This window comes from Typopeltis vanoorti, chromosome 13 (assembly GCF_054136105.1).
Source record: "Typopeltis vanoorti isolate ZY-2024b chromosome 13, IOZ_Tvanoo_1.0, whole genome shotgun sequence".
NCBI classification, from domain to species: domain Eukaryota; kingdom Metazoa; phylum Arthropoda; class Arachnida; order Uropygi; family Thelyphonidae; genus Typopeltis; species Typopeltis vanoorti.
Window position 1 is genome coordinate 123,429,246 of NC_143561.1, and position 24,867 is coordinate 123,454,112.

General features: G+C 36.4%; 1 protein-coding gene across 1 annotated transcript in view; it reads left to right on the top strand.

Moving 5' to 3' along the window:
- The window catches only part of LOC150100509 (uncharacterized), a 1,094,033-nt gene that overhangs the window by 1,056,348 nt on the left and 12,818 nt on the right, over window positions 1-24,867 (top strand). Inside the window, exon 39 of the mRNA XM_090402670.1 lies at window positions 8,562-8,767. Coding sequence (XP_090258796.1) covers window positions 8,562-8,767 — 206 coding nt within the window. The remainder of the gene's footprint in view (window positions 1-8,561; window positions 8,768-24,867) is intronic.

Sequence of the window (24,867 nt, forward strand, 5' to 3'; positions counted from 1 at the left end):
TTGCAAAGGTGGAGTAAGCTAACATCACTCCTATCTCATCTCAGTATCTCCCATAATGCAAAACACATCTCCTTACAGATTTGTCTAATGTTATGCATTAAGGGAAGGGCCACTACCCAACTAGTTTAGACTTTTATTGAGGTCTCTTCAGTGGGAGCCAGGCAGAAACATTAGCAAGGTCATTTTTACCTATAGGAGTTGCCAAACGGTGTGCCACCTTTTTAATAAATTACTCTGGATTTAGAGAAAGATGTTGAAAGTTTATTTTTCACTTGGTTAGACTATAATAAATTTAGTTTAATCCTTTATCCAAGTGTGAGCAAACAAAGTTTGCACCTGAAAGTATCTTCAGAACTGGAGTAAGGTGGTACAACACCGGGCAACTCGTTGCAAAGGTGGAGCAAGTTAACATCACTCCTATCTCAGTATCTTGCATAATGCAAAACCCATCTCCTTGCGGATATGTCTAATGTTATGCATTAAGGGAAGGGCCACTACCAGACTAGTTTTTGACCTTTATTGAGGTCTCTTCAGTGGGAACCAGGCCCAAGTGGAGATACCAGGAAGAAGCATTAACAAGGTCATCTCTATCTATAGGAGTTACCAAACGGTGTGCCACCTTTTTAATGTTATGGTGTATGTCTAACATCATACACCATAACATTAGACATATCCACAAGGAGATGTGTTTTGCATTATGGGAGATACTGAGATAGGAGTGATGTTATCTTGCTCCACCTTTGCAACGAGTTTCCCAGTGTTGTACCACCTTACCCCAGTCCTGAAGATACTTTCAGGCACAAACTTTGTTTGTTCACACTTGGATAAAGGATTAAACAAATTTATTATAGTCTAACCAAGGGAAAAATAAACTTTCAACATCTTTCTCTAAATCCAGAGTAATTTATTAAAAAGGTGGCACACCGTTTGGCAACTCCTATAGGTAGAGATAACCTTGCTAATGCTTCTACCTGGTATCTCCACTTGGGCCTGGCTCCCACTGAAGAGACCTCAATAAAGGTCGAAACTAGTCTGGGTAGTAGCTCTTCCCTTAATGCATAACATTAGACATATCCGCAAGGAGATGTGTTTTGCATTATGGAAGATACTGAGATAGGAGTGATGTTAGCTTGCTCCACCTTTGCAACGAGTCGCACGGTGTTGTACCACCTTACCCCAGTCCGGAAGATACTTTCAGGCGCAAACTTTGTTTGCTCACACTTGGATAAAGGATTAAACTAAATTTATTATAGTCTAACCAAGTGAAAAATAAACTTTCAATATCTTTTCTTATTCTTGTAACAAGATAAGTCTTGTGACTTTGAGGAGGTCCCGAATAATAATTAGGGTCATTGAGAGAGAGATAGTTACAATGAGTTACTGACTATCTTTCAAACTGGGCTTTGTAAATGAGTTCAGATTTTGTCACAAAAATGGTATTCATCTTAACCTAGAACTCAGAGTATGTAGGAAAAATGAAACTTCCAATTGCAAGACAAGTAAAGATCTTGGAACTCTTATTTCTACCTTACATGTATCATTTATGACATAACAAGTATCACTTGTTACAACATCAGAGGACATTAAAATAACAAAAACTGGGGTTCAAAAAAAAAAAAAAAAAATGCAAAAACTGTTTTTTCTAACTCTTGTTTTACACGTACAGTAATGGATATGCCAGTTAGCTGATAGTGAAACATGAACCACATCAGAAACTGTGAAGTTTGCATCCAGTGGCAATAGTCTTCAATGCTAGAACGAAAACAAACACTTGGAGGTAGAAATTATGGAGGAAATTGCAGTAGAACATCAGAGAACATTAGAAGAACTGTCATCAAGGATGACACTCACTATCAAGTTATGAATGAGTGACTACCCAGGACCTTAGAAAATTTACTGGATTTTGATTCCATTTCATGCAGAAAGGCTAGGATTCAGTATATTCTAGGGTGCGCAAAAGGTTTTTGTATGATGTAAAGAACATGTACATTTCCAATCGGTTTGGTATAGGATATTAAGAGCATGATCTGAGAGGCCTGTTTTATCAAAATTGTTAAATTTAATGTGTTGTTTGTGTTATTTTTTTACAGATTGGAACTGTGCATCTAATTTCACCAATATAAGGTAAGTTACAGGTGCAGTGGATATTTGGTATACCCCAAGGTGGGTAAAGGGAAAAGAAGATCCTCAAAGGAGTTGAATATGACTTGATAGAGGACAAAGAGCACGTCAGAATGGATATTAGGAAGCTGCTTAGAGGGATAACAGAGAATAGTGTGACAGGAAGGGTACTAAACGTGTTGCCTAGGTATGACTGTGGTGAGATGAGGCGGAGAGCAAGGATTATGAATAGTATGTTGGCTGAAATGTGTGAGAAGAGAGGAGTACAATTTGTTAAGGTGTGGAATGAGTTTGAAGGATGAACTGTTTGGGAGTGATGGACTGCATTTGAGTGGTTATGGTGTGAGTCACTTCAAAAAACTGTTGCTGGAAGGTAAAGAAGTGAATAGAGAGAATGAATCAGATCAAGTGGGAAGTAATGTGGAAGAGCAGTAGAGAACGACAGGAGAGATTGAAGAGGTGGTTATGAATGAGGAAGTAAGTGGCATTAGTATGGAAAAATGAGAGAATGGGTGTGCAAGATGAACAGCAAACTGGGGAGGCTCAGGGTGGACAGGGGTACGCAGCATGAAAATGGGGGATGCTCCAAGAGGATGTGTAGACAGGAAAGGAATGGCATGACCTGGGATCAAAAGGAAACAGTTGGAATTGAAGAGGGTTCTAAACTGAATAAGCAGAAAGGGAAATGGCCCCAGGCGAGCATGGAGAGATCACATAGAATGAGTGTTATCAGTGGAACTAGCTGTAAACGTGTGGACAGACTTATGTGCTCGTCGAACATGTTGTTTATTATTTTAACGGTATAATAGAACACAGAAACTAAGTAAATAATTAATTTATTGACTTGATGCTGATATTTCGCTGGTATTATAACCAGCATCTTCAGAGCACAAAAACACTGTTTGTCACAATACGCGAGACTAAAACAACATGGTGTACTTAACCAAAATTGTAGCAGCAACACAAAGACTAGAGTCCTGATTTTGGCACCCTCTATCTGAAAAAAAAAAAAAAAAACGCTATCATATATTACTAGAGTCCTAGAAAAGTGCTAGTTTTTTCTTAATATGACTGTCTCCCAGATCTTTGGCAAGTTAATACAGCCATATTTGTTGAGATTTGGAGTGTGTTTTAGGGCTTCTGTCGCCTCTAAGAACAATTTCTCTGATTTATATGGGTTTCTGTGTAGTACTTTTGTGTTTTTCCAGTTGATCCTGTGTGCAGGGGTATCCAGAGCATGGTCTGCTAGGCCCGACTTCCCATAATGATATTTCCGGACGTATCGTTTATGTTCGCTGATGCGGATATTCACAGTTCTTCCTGTTTGACCGTAGTAGGCTTGATTGCATGAGCAGGGTACTTGGTAGACTCCTGGATGTGATAAAGGAGGAATGCTGTCCTTGGGTGAGCGGATGAGGGTGGCTAATTTGCTACATGGTCTGAATGTGGTGCGTAGTTTATGTTTATTGAGGATTCTTGAGATCTTTTCGGATGTGCCTTTAATGTAGGGGATGGTGACTGTTTTGTTGTAGTTCTCTGTGGTGGATGGTGGGAGGGGTTCCTTAGGAGTGTTTAGTATAAATATCCGCATCAGCGAACATAAACGATACGTCCGGAAATATCATTATGGGAACTCGGGCCTCGCAGACCATGCTCTGGATACCCCTGCACACAGGATCAACTGGAAAAGCACAAAAGTACTACACAGAAACCCATATAAATCAGAGAGATTGTTCTTAGAGGCGACAGAAGCCCTAAAACACACTCCAAATCTCAACAAATATGGCTGTATTAACTTGCCGAAGATCTGGGAGACAGTCATATTAAGAAAAAACTAGCACTTTTCTAGGACTCTAGTAATATATGATAGCGGTTTTTTTTTTTTTTTTTTTCAGATAGAGGGCGCCAAAATCAGGACTCTAGTCTTTGTGTTGCTGCTACAATTTTGGTTAAGTACACCATGTTGTTTTAGTCTCGCGTATTGTGACAAACAGTGTTTTTGTGCTCTGAAGATGCTGGTTATAATACCAGCGAAATATCAGCATCAAGTCAATAAATTAATTATTTACTTAGTTTCTGTGTTCTATTATACCGTTAAAATAATAAACAACAGGAACTAGTTGTAGATCCGGGAATGAGCTGTTGTGTTTATATACAAATGCTAGACGTGTAAGAAACAAGGCAGTTGAAATATTTGCACTAATTGAGTCTGTTCACTCAAAAATTGTTGGAATAAGTGAGACATGGTTAGATGAGGATGACATCCTGACAGGAATAGAGATGGAAGGATATGATGTGTTTCGTGAGGATGGGAGGGGGGGGAGTGTTACTGATGATAGAGAAAGAATTATGTCCATACAAAGTAGAGATGCAAGAGGGAAATAGTGCCAGTGGTTTTCAGACAGTATGTTGTGAGATAGAGGTGAATGGAATGAAATACTTGGTTGGATGTTGTTATAGACCAGGAAATGTGGATGATAATGACTATGAAATGTATAATGAAATTAGCTAAGCAAATAAGAAAAGAGTGATCATAATGGGTGATTTTAATTATGGCAATATAGACTGAAATGATGAAATAGCAACTGGAAATAAAGAAAATGAGTTTCTTGAGTTTTTGAGGGATAACTGCCTCAGACAGTATGTAATAGAGAGCACATGAGGATTGAGGGTCTTGAATTTGGTCATCTCATCAGAGGATGTAATTATAAATGAAGTGTCAAATCACCCACCAATTGGTGAGAGTGACCATGAGGTGATTATCTGGGTGGTTACCAGCAGTGTGAGGACCTCTGTAAGAAAAGGATATACGTGGAACTACAAGGGGGAGGGGAGGCGTGATTATAAAGAGCTCAGGAGACAGCTTGCAGGTGTAGCATGGAATGAGGAATTAGCTTGAAAAGAGATCAATGCAGCTTGGGGGATTTTCAAAAACTATCTAGTAGATGCAATGTCTAAATGTATTCCAAGGGTGAGAAAGTTAAATAAGGTAGGTGTGAAATGGATGAATAAAGGGATTAAGCTTGTGATACAGAGAAAAAGGGCATTATGGAGGTAGCATAAGAGAAGTGGAAATAACCAATCCCATGAGGACTTCAAAGACCAGGCAGGGCAGGTGACTTGGTTTGTGAGGGCTAAAGGGAGCTATGAACAGCAGTTAGCTAATGAAGCCAAAAAGAATCCTAAGGAGTTCTTTCAATATGTAGCCAGCAAAAGAAAGAATGATTATGGAAGGATGACATTGATTGGAGAAAATGGTATAAAGACAGCTGTTGCAGAAGGTGTGGTAGAGATAATTAATGAGCAGTTCATAAAGATCTTTCAATCTTGTGAATGTGACGTCATGGAGAGAATGAGAGCATTTGATGATGGGGAAGAGAGAGACTGACTGTAAGTGAGGAAGAGGTGTATGGGGAGTTGAGTAAAGTAAACTAGATGTTTACTGTTGTTTACTGGTATGGGGAATTCTCAAAAGTCTTCTGAACATGTTACCATTATGTTAATGTGTTCACATCAGGCCAAAAGAAACTTCTCAGATCTTGGAAGTTTTTTCACTTGGTTAGACTATAAATTATATATTTAGTTTAATCCTTTATCCAAGTGTAAGCAAACAAAGTTTGCACCTCAATTATCTTCAGGACTGGGGCAACTCATGGTAAAGGTGGTATAAGTTCTCATCACTTTCCTTAGTATCTCTCATAATGCTATGCATTAAGGAAAGGGCCACTACCCAGACCAGTTTCGATCTTTATTGAGGTCTCATCAGTGGGAGCCAGACCCAGTGGTGGTGATACCCTTGGATAAAGGATTAAACTAAATATATAATTTATAGTCTAACCAAGTGAATAAACTTCCAACATCTTTCTCTAATCCAGAATAATTTAATAATAAGGTGTGACACCTTTTGGCAACTCGTATAGGTAAATATGACTTCTCCATTACTTTTACCTTGGTATCACCACTACTGGGTCTGGCTCCTACTGATGAGACCTCAATAAAGGTCGAAACAAGTCTGGATAGTGGCCCTTCCCTTAATGCATAGCATTAAGGGAAGTATAAGGCCTTGTATAAGCATGTATAATCTCCTTGCAGACATAATACATGTCCACAAGGAGATGTATAATACCACCTTTACCATGAGTTGCCCCAGTCCTGAAGATACTTCAGGTGCAAACTTTGTTTACTTACACTTGGATAAAGGATTAAACTAAATATATAATTTAAACTTCTCGGATCTACCTTGGTGCAAGATAAGGAGATGTTCCCTCTAATATTTCCTGTTCACGTATTGGCAGATATGCCACATACTGTGATAGGTTCTCTGAAACCAATAATTAAGGAGAATCCTGTAGTTTGGTTGGTATATTTAAATTACTAAAAGGTTTAAAAAATGGAACTGACAGAATGATTCACATATATAAGGAAGAGTAAGAAGAGCAGGTGTGAATAGAAATACTTTCATCAGTGACAAATGAATTGCCAATAATTTATAGTTGTGGTATTATGTGTGTGTCTGGTAAGATTCTTGGGCAGAGCAAATTACATATGATCCTTTAATCTCCTAGACATGCATGTTTGAATTAATGTGAACATAATTAAAAAAAAAAAAAAACTTAATGAGGAGAGGAAAAGTGTTGTTTTTAGAAAATATAAATAACTAACCAATAGTAAACAGTTAACAGTGTCTGTATACTATTGGTTGCTTACTAAATAGCTATAGAGAGGACCATATCCAATTTTCTTGATCGGATGATTCATCTGTGCATGGCAGGAATATGTGTCAGCTGATTTGTACAGTTGTGCATGTTATGCATCTTTACTTCCATTATTTTTGTTTTTCACAATTAGGTATCTAAATCTCTAAAACAGGGATGCTTAAGGGTCAAAGCTGGATAACTAGGAGGAGACCTTCATGTATCCTCTTAAGGAATGTGGAGAACCAACCAGGACTTCTGACCTAATGTTGAATTCTCACCTTCTCGTGGTAGACCCAGTTAGAAGGTATCTACCTGATTACTCAATGAATGAGGATGGGCTGGCAATTTGGACTTCAGCTTATCAAATTGTATTATTTTTATCTTAAACCAAAACAACATGATGGTACAACATGATGAAATTTCATGCCACCTGGGGTGCCACCCAGTTAAACAAGGTCCCTGTTGTTTTCATCAAGAAACCAGGAAAATTAGTGGAAAATCAGCTAGAACAACTCAGCATCAGCACAGCTCAAGCATCACAGAAAAGAAACGGAAATAACAGAATTGGATAAGTACCAAATTGATATAATGGGTTTTACCGAAAAGAAGTGAAAAACAGGTGAGATTTTACTGCCAACAAATACCAAATGTTATATTCAGGCAATAACAATCAGGGAAAAGAATAGGTAGTTATAGTATTCAACATTGAATAAAGTTTTAAAATAAACAATCTTACCTTACTTCCACTCCTTTGGAACTCCACCCAGTGCAAGACTTATATTAAAAAAATATGTCAAGGAAGATGCCAATTCCCTGGCACATTCCTTCAAATTACGTGGTGATATATTATCATGTCCCACAGCCTTATTAATCATGATGAAGATTTTATCCTCATAAGCTCTAAGTGACTGGAACTTTTTTTTTAAATTTCAAAGGTAACATCTATTATTGCTTTATAGCTGGGTAGCAAAATACTTGATTCCTAGGGCACTTATGTTTTAAACAATAATACTGTTTAAAGTTGCTAAAGTCTAAGTGACTTTAGACTATAGGAAAGAATTTGACATTGTCAGCATCCAGGAATGCATTAGCAGAGCTAATCTAAGGTGGTATGGTCACTTAAATAGAATGGGAGAGGAAAGATTAGCAAAACAAGTGTTCTCTGCCAGGTTGGCAGGAAAACGACCCAGAGGAAGACCAAGATATAGGTGGATTGATACGGTACAAAGTGCCTTAGACGATAGAAATATAAGATCTGATAATGATAATATTGGAGTCTTGACAAGTAACAGACTGATTTGAAGGAAAATTGTAGATAGGAAGTTAGTAATGATGTAATTTTTTCATGTAGTACTGTCATATCCTGTGCACCCTTGAGGGTACATGGCAGGAATTTGATGATGATGACTTTAGCAACTTTAAATTTTCAAAGGTAAAGTTTTTTTTTTTTTTAATGGTTCAAAGATGTTCTTTCCTTTAATCTTATTCAGTTACATTTTACTTGTTGTGCATTTTTCAGAAGATATTTAGTTTTATATAATTTTATTTTATTAGTTATATGAAATCTTAAATTTATTGCATTGCCTGCTTTGTCTTCTAAAAGTGTGAGTTATTATTAATTTCTTAACCATGTAATTAGTCATTTCATTCAGAAAAAACTAATGACTGTTCTGGACAATGCATGTTTTTATTCATTGTTCAAATATACATATAGTAGTAATTTTATTTATTTATTTTTTACAGGAGGTCCTGGAAGTTGTTTACGAAGATTTAGCACAATGCCATTTTTGTTCTGCAATCTGAATAATGTATGCAACTTGGCGTCAAGGAACGATTACAGTTACTGGCTAAGTACACCAGAACCAATGCCAATGTCTATGACACCTGTTGTAGGAAAAGAAATAGAAAAATATATTAGTCGATGTGTTGTTTGTGAAACATCTACTTTGGTAAGTACAAATGTAAGCTATTTATTCATACAAAGCTATATTTGTATTTATCTGTGCATTACACATCGTTGTCATCATCAACTGAACTTCCACAGAGTCCCAAGACTCATCTGGAAAGCCCACACTAACTATTATTTCTCTACTTAAATTCCTTTCCCAACAAAACAACTCACAAATCTTGAGCAATAATCCCACTCATATTTACCACTTTCTGAGCAAAAAAAACTTAGCCAACCACCAGCCTTTTACTCAACTTCCAGACGTGACTCTTGTTCTTTCCTCCCAACCGTGCATTATATTTTAATCCTATACCTAAGCATAAGAAAACAAAGTATGCATGTCATGTATCTTCTTGCCTAAGCTACTTGTACACTAGTGTCCAAAAGCTAATGACAAACTACATTTTTATCTCTATATGAAAAATTTTAATGAGTATAGCCAAATGTGGACATAAATTTATTGCCAGCATACTAATAATTTATATTACAAAAAAAATGTGTTATAAATTTGATACAAATTAAATTTCAATGTTTTTGGCATTAAGGAATTAATGTCCAGTGCTTACAGAAAACTATGCAGAGAGACATTTCAGTACGGAATATGTTCACCCTGAACTTCAATGTAGCTCTCACAACATCATATTATGCTTAGCACCAAGTTATACATTTCCTAAGGATGTAGTTAAGGAATTAATGTACAGTGCTTACAAAAAAACTATGCAAAAAACATTGTGTTCACAATGTCATACCATACTTAATCAAGTGATTCAGGAGTTCTTGAGGCAAATTGGCCCTCTCCTCCTTCAGAGCAAGGATAAGGCCTTGTTTGTTTTCTGGAGGGGAATTTCGAGCAGCAGTGCATCTCCCTATTGTTTCCCAAACATGTTTTATGGGGTTGAGATCTGGGGAACGTGCTGGCTACTCAATTTAATTAATATCCTCAGTCTCCAGAAGTCTCTCCACTGCTCATGTAAGATGTGGTGTGGCATTGTCATCCATAAAAATGAATTCTTTGCCTACAGCACCACAGAACAATCACCGGTCATACTCCTTTTTTTCTAGTACTTGTAGCTTGGTGCATCTTTTAAGCATAATGCCTCTTCACACCATGCCCTAAGTACTGCTGTATCTATCTATCTCAAGAACATTCTTGAGATGGTAAGTGGCACCACTTTCACAGCAGATTAGTTGTCATCTAGAATCAGAGGAAAGGGTAAAAAGACTCTCGTCTGTAAAGAGTACATTAGCCCATTGGTGTCTTGTCCAATTTTTATGGATACAACATCACTGAAAGCATGCTCTACAATAAGCTTTGGATAAAGGGATGTAGACTACAGGCCTTTGGGAGTATAGGCCTACTTGTCACAGATGTCTTGCCACCGTTTGTCAAGATAACCACGTACCTGTGCATAAATGGATCTGACTTGCAAGCTGACCTGCCATGGTGTGTCAATTATGTTTTGCTGTTATAACTAAAAATCTGTCTTCATGCTCCATGGTAGAGTGAGGGTATACTCTTAACAAACATCTGGAATGCATTCCATGGGTTTGAAATGCTTTGTGAGATTCCAAACTCGCTGGCAATAACAGTAATTCTATGGCCTTCTTCAAGCTTTCCAATAATTCTTCCCCACGTAAAATAATCTAGATGATATCTTTGAGACATTATAAGACATCAAGTTTGCAACTTTATTCCTTCACGAAAAGAGCTTCCTTCAAACACAATTCACTAACCACAGACTTTTACCTTTTATCCTGTTGAGCACTACTATGCTTTACTTGGTTACCAAGTAAATTACCATACTTGGTAAACAAGTAAATTATAATAGACTGGAAATTCTTGTTTTAGTCTTATACTCAAGGATCCAATTATAATTTACTTGATAACCAAGCCAAAAAACATTCTACAACTTTCTCTGATCTAGAGTATGTTAAGTATGACCTCTTCGCATGTGATTCAAAAATTTGAACGTGTACCCACTTTATACTCAAAATTGTCAGGTATACAAATTGCTACAGGCTTATTCATCTGAATTTGCAGTTGCAATCTTCAGAAATAGTGGGGTGGGCAGGTGCACTTGTGGTTAACTGGTTTTAAATTTTTTGGATTTTTTGGGGGTTGTAACCATTGGTAGGAAAGTATTAAGGAAAGTTGCAAATTCCTTAAATAATTTAATAATCATGTGTTACCAACGTATAAGCCTTTCTACAAGAAGAATGAGCCATTAGGTAAGCACGTCACTAGTGTGTCTAGAAAAGGAAGACAATTGTTACTTTCTCTTTCTGTTGTGATGTTTATTTTTGGCTGTTTAGTTTTTTGTTTAGTGTTTCTAAGCCATAAGACCAAATATCAAATGCATTATTTTCATAGCGTATCCAAATTATAGGTTTAAGTCTAGCTGTGTTAAGTGCTTGGTTTTCAAAATGTTCCATAAACAAATTGGCTAGTGGGAGAGAAAGAGCAGAACCCATTGTAGTCCTGTCTAACTGTTTGTATGTTTTCCTTTTCCATGAAAAGTAACTAGAATACATAGTGAAGGTGAATAATTCAGTTATGTCAGATGAGAAATGTGGCTTAATAAGATCAGGGTTTTCTCTCAAAGGTACATTGGCAAACAATAAAGTAATGTGAAAGATGATCAAAGAAAATTCTTTATTAATGTTTTAAAGTGAAGTAAGTGTTAACAAATGAGGGAGAGTTGTGCATGCATGTGTGTCTGGAGGGGGTTGGATAAATGTTTGGCCAGTTTGTAGGCCACACTGTCTTATTAGCTGTTCGAAGAATGGGGTATACAATTTGTGAATTTTGGGAACACATGTATCTGGAGGAGGAACTTAATATGATAAGGTTTTAGCATTTAGAATTTTTAAAAAAAAACAAAGCACACAGCACAGCCACACTTAAACCCTATAATTTGGTTATGTTATATAAAAAGACATGTTTGCTATTTGGCCTTATGGCCTAGAAACTAGATACATGTTTAGTGCATGTAAGTAGCCAACATCCAAAAATAAACTTTACAACCGAAAAAGAGAGTAACAATCATCTCCCCTTTCTAGACATCTAGTGACATGGATCTAGTGAAATGGAAAAGGATAATGAACCATTAGGTAGGCATGTCCTACCTAATGGTTCATTATCCTTTGCCATTTATAGAAAATCCACATATATGGGAAGGCATTTACATAAGCAATCACAGCATCCTCAAAATACTTACACAGAGCCAGAACTATTTGTTCAAATGACACAGCACTTGAAACTGAGCTCAGTTACCTTTGCAACACTTCTTTAAGCCAATGACTACAACACTTATAAAATAGATAAAATACTGCAATCAACACATATGATAACAGCAAAACCAATCCCATCTCTTATGCTTGTGGTACATTAAAAATTATAGCTTAACTTCACTAAATATATAATCTCCATGTCACTTTCCAATCAGTCATTTAGCCAACTTTGGATAGACTGGTTGATCAGTTGACATCCATCTTGAAAAACACAAAATTACATCTGTGACCATCTACGTGGCAAGTCAGGATTGGCAAACCATGCTCTGGATGGTCTACGAGTCCTGTGCCCAATCATCACACATGATTAAATGCTAAAAGACATCTTTACCACATAGACGTTGCTATTGGTCTGAGAGATTATGTTTAGAATCATCATCAGTTGTGAAGCACTGCATTAATTTGTCAAAGATCTGAGAGGTAGTAGTTCTAAGAACAAAATAGCCTCTCTTCTCAAAATTAACTTTATGGTTACCTGGCCCTATAGTGCATGATGTTAGGACATTAGTTCTTTTTGCAGTTACAATTTGAGGGCTGTGTGCTTGTTGTAGTTGTAATTTGTTTTCTGAAGATGCTAGGTAGCAAACCAGCAAAATATGAGTCCAATAAATTAATTATATATTTTTTTCCTTTTGGTGATGTTATGAAGCACTGTGAATAATCAACAATTTCTTCCAGTTTATCAGACCTTAGACTTCAATCTTTCAATATACTATTAATTGCATCATTATATAGATTTTGATCTTCCTCTGAGTCTTTTCCATCTCATCCTGGTTCAACATCTGCTTTGTTCAAGTGACCTTATGTTCCTGAATGTTCTGATTGATGTTAAGTTCTTCCTTAACATGATTCTGCCAGTGATGCTATTTGATCACTTCTTAGTTTTTCTTAGCACTCTCATATTTGCATTCTCAAGTGAGCTGCTTTATTTCATATCCAACTCTCATATTTTATTTATTCATATGGGATTCTTCCCTCTCTCCCCCATCTCTTTATTGGGGGGAGATGGAGATTGAGCCCACCTAATGTGGGATTAAGGATATGTATCCTATGACTAAGTCCATGTGTGTGTGTGTTCTGGTTTGCCTGTTCTGATATACACTGTTTCAGAGGTTTTTTTCTGGGTGAAAAAACCCTCTACTTCTGTATGAGACAGCTAACTCACCTTTAGTCGAAAGAGACCAGATAAAGGTTCCTCACATCATGAATGGGAATTGAACCCCGGTCTTTCCGTCTAAAGGACTTCATCTATACCGACTAAGCTATGGAGCTCTCCAATTCTCAGAATCCATAAGTTGTTTAGCATTCTGGTTGATTTCTCTCACATTCCATATAAATTTATTCAGCTGGCTCTCTACCATACCAGCTTTTCTTATTCTATTATTTCTTATTTAAACTTAGTAGGGAAATTCCTCTGTAATTCTCCACATTGAATTTTATTTTCAATTTTACAGATAGGTACTAAAACTCACTCTACTACAGTCATCTAGGATTTAAATTTCTGATGAGACCTTCATAATTATAAAGGTCTCATCAGAAAACATAGTCACTGTAAAACATTTCATTTATTTATACTTCCATATTTGAACATGACATTCATCTTCCTGACTATATTCCTTGTGGATATTTCCTGCAATTGTTCTGCCTTTTATCTCATTTAACAATCTCTCAAAGTAATTTTTTATATGAATCCCATCCACAAATTATCTTTATCATACCTAATCTTTTAACAGTACCTCTTCTCCATTGCTAAGCTTTTCTTCAATAACCTCCAGAACAGTTTGCTACCTTCATTATGTTTATATTATTTTTTTTTCTCTGCATTCTTCTAGCATTTCAGATGATTTACTGTTTCCCAGGACTGCTATTTATGTCTTCCTGTCCCACAAACAACCTCACCACATGCCTGTCAGGATCCTTCAAATTTTACCACTTAAGCATTGGTTCTTGTTTAAATGTTTTACTTTTTGTTGTTGTTCTTGTTTTGTTTTGTTTTTCAGTAATATTTGAATTATATTTTCCCTTTTATGGTGATCACTTTTTTTCAAATCATCTATATGCTCTTATATTCTCAACCAGCATAAAATTAACAGCAACAGAGTCAATCAACAGTTAACTTCTTTCTTGTGTGTTATCTCTATATGAATTTATACATATCTTTATAATGGAGTCTATGTCCTGAACAGAAATCCACCATCATTTTGCTATGACACCTAATTTTCTTCCATTTTTTTTCAAACATTTTCTGTATCTGGCATTCATTTCCTACTGTGCTGTTTAGATCATCTGTTAGATGGGAGGACATTATATATGAGAAAAAATTGCCTGTAATGTATAGGATCAGAACTCTGAGCTTTATTGCATAAAAATCTGATATATGTTACACATGATGGATTTAGCCATTGAATTCCATTAATGCTTTGTGACAAGCTAAGGAGAACAAAAAATGGCATGTGCTTGTTAATTGACAACTCCAGTTTTCTGAGCAGCATGGTGTGCAGAACTTTGATGTACATATTTGCCAGCGAAGGCAATTTTCTGATATACACTGGTTAATAAGATACTAGAGGCTGTATGGATAATAGAATGTCCAAGAAGAAAACTTCCATAACTTTTCTTTTCCATAGTAAACTGAATATGTGTGTTGTTGTTTTTGTTATGTTCCATCGAGTCGTTTTCGACTCCTGGTGATTCCATGAACATACATTCTCCATTCAGATCTGTCCCTGGCCATATCTTTCAGAATTTCCAAGTGCATTCCAGTTGCTCGTTTAACTCCATCCACCCATCTAATTCTTGGTCTTCCTCTTCTCCTGTTTCCATCAACTTTAGCAAGCATCATCATCTTCTCCAGACTGTCATTTGCTCGCATATGTCTGAAGTATGACAATTGTTGCTCAATGATCATAGCTTCGAGGGAGCAATCTGGCTTTATTCTGTCTATCACTGATTTATTGGTTTGCTTTACAGTCCATGGTATTCTTAGTAAGCTTCTCCAAACCCATAATTTAAATACATCTATCTTCTTTCTTTCACTCTTAATCACGGTCGAACTTTCACATCCATATACAGTACCACAGGGAATATCATTGCTTTCATGATTCTGATTTTTGTTGCGAGGCTAATATCTTTATCTTTAAAGATCTTGCTTAAATTTGTCATTGCTTTCTTTCTGAGTAATAATCTTCTTCTAACTTCTTCAATCAGTACAATAACCATCTTATTCAATTTGGGATCCTAGGAGCACAAAATTGTTAACTGCTTCCATTTTCTCTCCATCTATTGTACTTCAAAATCATTAAGTTCACATGTTGCCATAACGTTTGTCTTTTTGAGGTTAAGTTTAAGACCATATTTAGCACTTTCTTCTTTAACTTTCATAATAAGTTCCTCAAATTATTAATATTTCTTCCACCAATTTTAATTCCAACTGAAGACTCCTCCAGCCCTGCCATTCTTAAAATGTATTCACTGTACAAGTTAAACAGGGGTGGAGATAAAATACATCCTTGTCACACCCCTTTACCTATTGTGAAATACTCAGTTTCTCCAAGATCTGTTCGGACAGTAGCTTCTTGTTCATAATAAAGATTCCTCAGAAGGATAATGAAATACTCTGGTACTCCCATTGTTCTTAACACATTCCACAGTTTCACATGATCTACAGAGTCAAAAGCCTTGCTATAATCAAGAAAACAAAGGTCATATTTTGATATTCCTGTGCTCTTTCTATTATTCATCTTACATTGGCGATTTGATCTCTTGTTCTTCTGCCTTTACGAAATCCTGCCTGTTCATCTGGCATTTCTCTCTTTATGAATGGTTCCAGTATTTTCTGAATGATTTTAAGTAAGACTTTACTTGCATGAAAAATCATTGCTATAGTTCTGTAATTTTCGCACTCTCTTGCATCGCCTTTCTTCAATAAAGGTATATAAACTGATTTTTTCCCATTCCTTAGGCCATTTAGTTGTGATCCAAATTCGCTGACATAGACTGTTAAAATTTTAACTGCCTCTTCTCCCAGGGCTTTGAGCAGCTCAATAGGTATTTCATCTCCTCCTGATGCCTTACTGGATAGCTGTTGCAGTGCCCACCTCACTTCACTCTCCAGTGGTACTGGCTCCTGTGTATAATCCTGCTCTTCAAATTTCTCAGTAATTTTGGCGTCATTTCTGTAAAGGGCTTCTGTATACTCTTTCCATCTTTCTTTGATGTCTGCAGCTTCTGTAAGATATCCTTTGTTTACTTTTCAATATTGTCACCTTGGCACTAAACTTCCCTGTTAGTTCTCTGATCTTTTTGAAATGATCTCTTGTTTTTCCTTTCTTGTTTGGGTCTTCTATTTGTTGGCATTCCTGGTTAAAGTATTTTTCCTTGTCTCTTCTGGCTTGTCGTTGAAACTCTGCATTCAAATGCAAATTTCCTGTGGCCTTCATTTTCCTCCTTCCCTGAGCAGTTTTGATGGCATCTTCTGACAGCCATTTAAACTTCTTCTTCTTACAAACTGTTGGAATATTCTTCTTTGCTTCTGTTTTAATTATATCTTTAATCTCTTCCCATAGTTCATCTGGTTCTCTTTCACACAAATTGAATGTGTTGAATCTGTTCTGTATACAAATATTGTATTCAGCTGGTATGTTTCCAAGATCATATCTGATCGACATTTGTGTTGTTTTCAGTTTCCGTAATTTCACATGTATCGTACCACTAATAACTCATGATCTTTTCCACAGTCTGCGCCTGGAAAAGTCTTGACAGACTCAATTACACTTCTCCATCTTCTTTGTCTAAGTATATAGTCAATTTGATTTCTGTATTGTCCATCAGGTGATATCCATGTGTATACAATCTTCTTTTGTGCTGTTTAAAGCAGGTGTTAGTAACAAACAGTTCTCTGCACAAAACTCAACTAATCTCTTCTCAGCAGTGTTACGAATACCTAAACAAAAACAACCTGTTATTCCTTGTTCCTCAGTCTCTCCCACTTCTGCATTCCAATCTCCAATAAGTAGCCATAAATCGCACTTTGGTGTTGCATCTATCACTTCTTGTAACTTGCCATAAAATTCTTCAATGTCTTCTTCTGGTGCCTCTGTAGTGGGTGAATAAACCTGAATGATGGTCATATTCATTGGATGTCGACTCATTCTGAGAGAAATGATTCTGTCACTCACTGGATTATAACCTAATATATATCTAGCCATCTTTTTCCTGAGTAAGAAAGATACTCCATTTTTACGACTTGTCTCATGTCCTGAGTAATACACCATACAGTCCCCTGACTGAAAATGGCCCATTCCTGTCCATCTAAGTTCATTTATTCCCAATATATCCAGCTTCTTGTGCTCCATTTCCATCTTTATTATTTCCAGCTTACCTTGGTTCATACTTCTAACATTCCAAGTTCCAATCCTGTGGTTTCTTGTGAAACAGGGAGCATCCCTTTTCCAACCAGCAACATCCGTGACCAAGCTTCCTTCCGGGTTTGACCTGGACACATCATAAAAACTAGTTCTACTTGTGAAAGCCCTCTGTTCTTCTCCAGTTGCATGCTGGATGCCTTCAGGCCCAGGGTCTTACCATCCAGCACCCATATCGTACTTTCTCATTTTTTGCATGTTCATAGAATGCTCTTGGCAGGGTACAAAGGTGGTTTGCCATTGCCTTCCTCTGGAATATTTTTCAACAGTCTAGATCTGCACTTGTTCTGTGAAAATGGGGGCACCTCTGGAAGGATGTGACTCTTCACCATGCAGTCTTGGTAAAGAAGAGGCTAAGTCTCTGTATTAGAGATGTATTGCACATATCTTTACCCTAGAATAATTCCCAGTAAAGAGATTATCCTTATGTATGTAGCCCTATTGAATTTGATGTAGGATGATAATTAGTTCATTTTCAAAATAAGATCAAAATGCAAATATTTCATTTATACAGCATGCCCTAAAGGAGAATTGAAGATGAGTGGTGGAAAACAAAGCATCCTCTAGATGGTTTAAATAATAATTAGCAAGGGTGGGGACAGAGGGGCCTCTCTGGTTGTATACCCTCAATACGTATATAAATAGTATTTTTCCATCTAAAATATTCCGAGTTGTATTACAAATTCAAATATCTTCTGACATCTAGATGGTGTCAAAGTTAATGAAAATATCAGCATTTTATGAGGAAATATATTTCATCTTTGCTAGAAAATGCATAGAATTTTTGATAAACGATCTGGACTGTCCAGTGTTCACAGCATATTTGAGAGACCACATCCTAATGTGGTCTCTCAAAACTTATTCCACTTCCTAATCTACATTTTGGTAGAGTTGTTTTTCTTGATGTGTTGATCTATCTTGTAAAAGGAGGCCCATCTTCCTTTTATAATTAACTGCCTTTATCTATTACCACTATAGCTTTTCTTCAGTCATAGATAAATTAGAAAAGGTTGTTTGGCTTTAAATAAAAAAAGCAGCAACTTATATCAAAACTTATTAGGTATAGCCTCTGGTTAGACAGCAGAGTAGCTCCATTAATTAATAAGTTTTGCTATTTTTTTTATTGTTTGGAAATCAGGAGCAACATAAACCCTGCTTTCAGAAAAAGTTTATACAGTTACTCTCAAGATTATGCAGCATAAAATCTACATATGAAATGGTTTAAGGAACAACTGCAAAATCATGTCCTTTAGTTAGCATCGAGCCTCTGTCAATCAATGGCAACACAAAAATATTCACTACCTATTTATCAGTAGGAGGGTTTTCAAAGAGAAATTTTGCAGTTGCCCTTAAAAACACACTCTATCTCTATCTTGATCATACCTCTCTTGAGGAAAAAATTTCTATCCTGTCTGTTAAAAGTACATATCAGATCATTTATTAATTATCAAATCCATAATTTCAGGAAAAGATCAACGATATTTCCTAATGAAATAATGCTGGATTTAATATCCACTTGATTTATATAAAAGATCAATGATATTTTGTCAGCTTTGACTCTCTCTTCACTGATATCATGTGAAGATATTTGAATTTAATACCATCTATAAACAGACTTGAGGGTACAATCATAGAAAGAGTGAGTCCTTTATTGCCATCCTTGGTAATTATTATTTAAAATCTATCTAGAGGATACCTTTTTCCATCATTTCTCCTCAACACTTGGGCTGGATGATGTTATGATTGCTGTTTGTACAAGACCCAAAATTTGCAAAAAATGTATCTAATGTGTTTGCACCATGGGATCAAATTAACAAACACATCATCATCTAGATCAACAGGCTATGAGATTTTCTTGGTGAACCACAAAGGAATGCTATTAGTAAATATATTTTATCTTAGGTTGCACATTTTCAGAATCAGAACTTGGGTATTCAACTTTTCTTTGTTTGAAAAAAAAAATTATATATACAGAAATACCTTGTATAGCGTGGTTAATTGGTTCCAAGAAGAGTCCGCGCTATGCAAAACCGCGTTGTTCGAGGTCTATTTATAAAGGTTTTCAATTTAATTTGTTTATTAAAAAAATTTAGGATAATAAAAATGTTTAAAAATGAAAAAAAAAGTTATTTTTATTAACCGATAAAATAACTAATAATAACTAAATAACAAATAAAATCCTTTTAAAATTATATAAAAGTTGTAGAAAACAAAACAAATATTGCTTCAATTTTAGCGTACAGTAATTTTACTTTTTACTGAAGTAGTCTTTTAGTGTTCGTTGAACCATCCTTGTCTCTTCAAGTACTAGATCTCTGTAGCATTTGATGGCATTATTGAGACTTTGTCTCACTTTGATGCTTCTTTCCAAACTCGGTCGACATTTATGAGAAAGTCGGAAGCTTCGTCGATTTTTCTCATAAAAGTTGAAAGGTCCGAAAAGGAAAATTCTTCAACCATGACATCAGTGGGGTCATCTTCGTCTTCATCTGCTTGATAGGCTCATTGTTGTTCCAACTCCAAAATGGTTTCATCATCCAGATCATTTGAATGAGAATCAATACATTCATTCACATTGTTACAATCTAAACTTGTAAAACCAAGATCTTTGCCCATCTGCACAATTTCTGTTGAGATTTCATCATTCTATGTTGCAAAGACAACAAAGTCCTTTGAACAATGCGGCAAGATATTATGCCATACGGCTCTCATGTTGCTTTGAGTCGCCTCTTGCCAAGATTCATAAATATTTTGAATGGCATCTTTTATGTTAAATTTCTTCCAAAATTCACTCAAAGTCCAAGAATCTTCTTCTGCTGCAGCTTTTATAGATCGAGCAAAAGTTCGTCTTAAATAGTAAGCCTCGAAAGTGGAGATAACGCCTTGATCCATCAGCTGCAGAATTGATGTTATGTTTCGAGGGAAAAAATGAATCTTGACATTTTCATCTAAGTCAGTCAACAGAGTTGGATGGCCTGGCGCATTGTCTAATAAAAGCAAAATTTTGAAAGGAATATCATTCTTTTTACAATAGCTTTTAACTTCAGGGCAAACACAAGTTTTAAATCAGTCTTCGAAAATTGAAAGAGTCACCCACGCTTTTTTATTCGAATGCCAACGAACAGGTAAATTGTTTTTTGTAAAGTCCTTAAGAGCTCTTGGGTTTTCCACTCTGTACATTAACAGTGGCTTCAATTTTAAATCACCTGATGCATTACCTTCTAGTAAACGTGTCAATCGGTCTTTTGACACTTTATACTCAGCTTGTGTTTTTTCCTTCTCTGCTAGAAATGTGCACGATGGCATTCTTTTTCTGAACAAGCCAGTCTCATCAGTGTTAAAAATTTGATCATCTGTGTAGCCTTCTTTCTCAGTAGGCTCCTTCAATTCATTGGGAAATAATTCTGCAGTTTTAGTGTCAGCACTTTCGCTTTCACCTTGGATTCTTACGTTATGGAGTCCCATACGCTTTTTGAAATTGTAGAACCGCCCGCAACTTGCTATAAAAGTTTCACTGGTTGTACCTCCTTCATTTTTGCTTTCATTTTCTTTTATTTTGTCATACATACTTGTTGCTTTTGCCTGGATTACCATTTGCCTCAAAGGAATGTTTTTCTGATTACAATCTTCAATCCAGATCATTAGAAGGCGTTCCATATTTTTCATTGTAGAAGATCGATTTCTCATGATCGCTTTTGACATATAAGAAGCGGTGCTCATTCCATGTTGTTTAATTTTTTCTTTGCTCTGAATAATTGTTCGCACAGATGACTCATTCATTGAATTCTCACGTGCTATTTTAGCAAACGAAGCGCCATTCTCGTGACATTTTATAATTTCAAGTTTCTTCTCTAATGTCAACCACTTGTGTTTTTTTGTTACTCCAACAGTGTCTTATACTTAAATAATAAAAAATATTAACGTAAATAATAAAATGCTGCGGGGAAAGAACGTGTCTTCGTGAGAGCCAATCGAATAACTACTGCATAAACGTGGCTCTCGACTGTCACTTGCGGCACCCGGGAGTTGCCAGTCAGTGTTGACAATGTTAGTGTAATAATAAAAACTGCATTAGACCATGTTGTTCAAACCGCACTATACAAGGTATTCCTGTATATATATATATATATATATATATATATATACATGGGTGGTCTGAAAAGTTCTCAGCCAAACAATGAAAAAACGAATTTATAATTTCAAATTTATTCTTATTTTTCAACATAATCTCCCTTAGGACTAATACATTTATTCCATTGATACTACAGTGCCATTATCCCATCCCTGTAGTGGTTCTCAGTAAGATCTGCAAAATACCCCTCTACAGCTGCAATTACCTCTTGATTCAAAGAAAATCACTGACCAGCGAGGAAAGTTTAAGTTTTGGGAAGAGATAGAAGTCAGAGGGAGCCATATCTGGGGAATAGGGTGAATGTTCCAACAATTCATAGTGCAGATCCCTTAATTTTCCCATTACCAAAACATCTTTCATCAGGACAATGCAACGTGGACAGGTGCATCAAAGTGGAATCAAAGACTCATCTAGGAGGTCCTTTTATCATACACCCAGCTTATCATACCGTGCTTTAAACACACTCAAATTCTCTGCAGACACCACACTCTCAGGCAAGGCATTCCAATCATTCATATCTTATACGTTCTTTTAAAATGTTTATAGTCTCAGCAATTTCACGCACTTTAACTCGCAATACCATATCATGCACTTGATCAATGATTTCTGGTGTTATTAAACTTTTTGGACATCCTTCACACGGATCATCTTCAAGGCTGGTATGACCACGTTTAAACTCGGTAGCTCATTTCTTAATTGTAGAAGACAAAGAAAAAGAGTGCCCATAAATTTTTATGAACTCTGAATGAATTTCTTTTGTTGTTAAACCTTCTTTTACAAAGAATTTTATAACTACACGATACTCAATTTTATCCATTTCAATGGGATACAGATAACACTTTTGCTTCAGACAGATGAAAGATGGACCAACTTGGAAAAAAAAAATCTTGCTAATAGTGTTGCCATCTATGGTTGAGGCCGAGAACTTTTCAGACTATCCTTGTATATTCTCTAGTTTATACAACAGCCTTTCATATGATATCCTATCAAATGCCATAGCAGAGTCCAATAGTATCATTGTGTATCTGTACAATGTACACTTGTAACACATGCACAAAGGCAATACAATACTCAGTGAAACATGTAGCTATGACTCTAATGTCCTGTCTCTGTGGGTGTTTGTACGTGGCATAGGATATACCCACAGAAATAGAACATTAGAAACTCTGCACTATACTGCAGAGTTTATTCTAACTCTGCAATATCTAACCAAATTTAAATGTATATGAGTGAACCTCCCAAATTTTGGGAGGTTTGTACTCATACTTTTAAATTTGGTTGATTTCTGGGTGCCACTACAGATTCTAAAAAAGAAAGACTATTTATGTAATCTGCAGCAGCAGCACTCAGGAATCAAAATTGCCAACATTATTTGCCTACTTTGCAAAATATTCATCAAATAACTTTTTTGAAAACATGTTCTGAAGCTTTAAGAAGCTTTTTCTTTAATTATAGAGACAAAAATAAATAAATAAACACACACACACACACACTCTGTGTGTGTGTGTGTGTGTTGGCTGGCCGAGTGGTTAGCTTATCCACTCTCCAGCCAAAGGGCTGCAGGTTCGAATCCCACCGTGGGCATGGATGTCTGTGATTTTCTTTGAAGAAATACTAGTGGCGGCGGTCGGCAGTAGATGGCATTGGTGTAGTTGCTGTCAGTGATGGAGACAGAGCTATAGAGCAGGTACCTTTCCTCGATGAGTCTTTGGACTCCCTGAATCCAAAGACTCATCGAGGTGTCTAATAATAATAATAATAATAATAATATATATATATATATATATATATGCCAGTCTGGTTGGCCAAGCGGTTAGCATATCCACTCTCCAGCCAAATGGCTAGTTTCGAATCCCACCGTGGGCAGGGATGTTTGTGATTGACTGTGGAAATACTAGTGGTGGTGGAGGGCAGCAGATGACGTTATAGTAGTTGCAATTAGTTGTAGCTGGTGGATTGAGTGGTGGAGACAGAGAGCTGTAGAGTAGGTGTCCTCCTCAATGAGTCTTTGGACTCCCTGGAGGTGTCACATAATAATAATATATATGCCTAATCCTAAATTTTGACAAAAATTATGTTTTTTCATTTTGTTTTTCAGCAATTGATTGACAATTTGAATTTTATAGAACTTTCCCAGGTAAATTATTATTATTGTACAGGCACTTCAGTGGAGTCTAAAGACTCATCATGTGAGACCCAAACTATCCGTACAATATCTGTGGCGCCTCTCCTTGAACCGATTAACAGATATTTATAACTGACTTTGGCATCCATTCCATTCATTCACCACTCTCCAAGTGAAAAATCCTGTCCTTACACCCTTATTAACTAGACTTTTACTCAACATCCAGGGATGACAGCTTGTTCTGTCCCCCTAACCATATGCTGCTGTATTCCTTCTTTTTCACTTATCAGCCAACTTTTGCAACCCACAAACCTTGTATCAAGGTCTTATAAAGAGGAATGACAACTTCCTTATCTCTGCTTGTTAGTGTCTTCTTGAATGGCCAACTAATCTTGTGAGCTACCTTGTCAACCTTAGCAGTATGCCCTACAAACTTCAACTCCCCCCCCCTCCCCAAATCCCTATCCTCATCTATTTAATGGAATACAGTTCTATCAATGCAGTACACAGCTTAGATATCTGTTTATTCCAAAATGTATAACTAGTCATTTCTCCACATTAAACTGATAGCCATTATCTTTTCCCATACTTTCATCCTATTTAAATCATTCTGCAAGCTCTCCATTGTCTTGATGAACTACGACCCTACCCAACTTTGCATCATCAGCAGACAACTAAATATTTCTCTTTGAATTATTCCCTATATTCATTTGTGTACAAATTAAACAGTAGTCATCCTAGTACAGATCCTTGAAGCACCTCTAGTCACCTGCTTTCTCTGGGATTCTGCTCCTCAGTATACTACTTTTTTTTGGCATCTGTCCATCAGCCATATAGGAAGTTTCATATCCATCCCCGTTTGTTTTAATTTGTGTAACAGAGTTCCATGTAGCATTCTGTCAATGCCTTTGCAAAATCCAGGAGTATGATCACATAGCCATTTGCCTGTATCCAACTCAGCTGTCACATTATTACATAAGCAAAATAATATGGCAAAAGGATTTATATAAGATGGATGGTTTACATTTGAATGGATTTGGTGTACGGAGGCTTGAAAAAGTGTTGATGAATGAAGTGGATGTACAGACTCAGGGAAACTAGATTTATTAGGGGGGGGGGGAGTAGATATG